Here is a 1499-nt window from a genome sequence, read left to right on the forward strand (position 1 = left end):
AGCTGGTGGAATTGAGGTGGAGGAAGACATCGGCGTTGCTGTCCTGGCGCAAGCAACGGCCCCGACCCTGGCACAGCGCCGTGCTGCAGAGCTGCGCTGCTGTTGTGACATTCACGATGTAGCGGCCCAGTTCACTCTCCAGGTAGTTCTTGATGATCTGGCACGAGTCCTGGAGGAAAAGGGGTGTCAGGGGCAATGTTGAGGTGCTCTAGGCAGAGAAGCACCCCAGATGGAGAAGACAACCCAGCCTCGAGCCACTCCAGAGGCAGGTGACACTCTGTCCCCCCGGCCTTTCCCTCATCATCTACCTCCGCAGGGGCATGCTGACCCAACCTACCCGGTTTTTGGTGTAGTCTGCATCACCCCAGAAAATGGCTCCAGCTGCACCCAGCGCCGCGCTCTCTCCAATGGTGGAGATCAGGTCCAGCTGTGGAGACAGAGCCCAGTTAGTCCCTGCAGACCCCACACAGCACCCACACCCCCAGCATGATGTGCCCCGAAGAGCCTGCCGTGGGGTCAGGGGTGAAAGATCCACCTCTGCTCCAGGCCACAGGGAGAGGAGACTGTTCCCAGCTCCTTGGGGACAAGGCTTCCCAACACCACCCTTCTCCTGCAGGGCTAAGCCAGCACAACATAGGAGCTGTGGGCTCACACCCCCTAGGGTCCTGCCTGCTGGGACCCAGGAGTCCTGTGGCACCTCCCAGACACTTCCCTGGTGATGGTGACCATTGGTGCCAGTCCTGCTGCCAAATAACTGGCCCACAGAGCGGCTGAGCTGCAGGTCCCCACGCTGTGACCCCCCTTGGAGGGAAGGCAGCAGGACTGAGCACCCTTCCTGCCCCCAAGGCTAGCCTCATGCCAAAGGGCACTGCTTCCCAGCCCACATGGAGACAGCCAAACCAGTATGCCAGAAGCACAAGGGCAGATGCCAGCCTTCAGAGCCACTCCACTCCAGGGAAGCAGATGGTACATAGACAGAGGCACCATCTCAGCTGACCCCAGGCACCCAGGGTTTGGGACAAGGACGTCCCAGTGGCACAGCCCTACCTGGCTGAGCACGTCCAGCTTGCGGATGTAGGTGGGCCTGGTGTAGACAAAGACAGGCAGGGAGTAGCCATCGTGGTGCTGCTGCGAGATCCGCATGGCCTCCATCACCCAGCACAAACTTGCGGCTGTTGGGGGTGGAGGCCAGGAGCGCGTCGAGGTAGATGGAGGGGTAGAGGGCCATGCTCTCCCTCCAGAGCCATGCCAGCTGGTCATTGCGCGTCTTCTCCACATCCGGGCACTGTCCGGTGTAGCTCTCCTTGTTCTTGCTGTAGTCATGGTTGTAGCAGTCAGGGAAGAGGTAGAACCCCCATAGCTGCTTGGGTCGGAAGCTCTTGGCCACACGCAGGGTGCTCACCATGAACTGCCGGGCAGCCGACTCGAACTCAAACACAGCCTGCTTGTTCGCCTCCTCGAACCAGGAGGTTCCTGGGACCAGGAGGGTCTGCCGCTGG

At 61.0% G+C, this 1499-nt stretch overlaps 1 protein-coding gene across 1 annotated transcript in view; it reads right to left on the reverse strand.

The window, feature by feature from the left end:
- LOC104402303 (hyaluronidase-2-like) overlaps window positions 1-1499 on the reverse strand; it is a gene marked incomplete at its 5' end in the record, with an annotated part of 2116 nt that overhangs the window by 236 nt on the left and 381 nt on the right. The window contains 4 exon segments of the mRNA XM_010010143.1: window positions 4-169; window positions 338-427; window positions 1048-1156; window positions 1158-1495. Coding sequence (XP_010008445.1) covers window positions 4-169; window positions 338-427; window positions 1048-1156; window positions 1158-1495 — 703 coding nt within the window.

The sequence above is a fragment of the Nestor notabilis genome, unplaced genomic scaffold, assembly GCF_000696875.1.
Source record: "Nestor notabilis isolate BGI_N333 unplaced genomic scaffold, ASM69687v1 scaffold30782, whole genome shotgun sequence".
In the NCBI taxonomy this organism is placed as follows: domain Eukaryota; kingdom Metazoa; phylum Chordata; class Aves; order Psittaciformes; family Psittacidae; genus Nestor; species Nestor notabilis.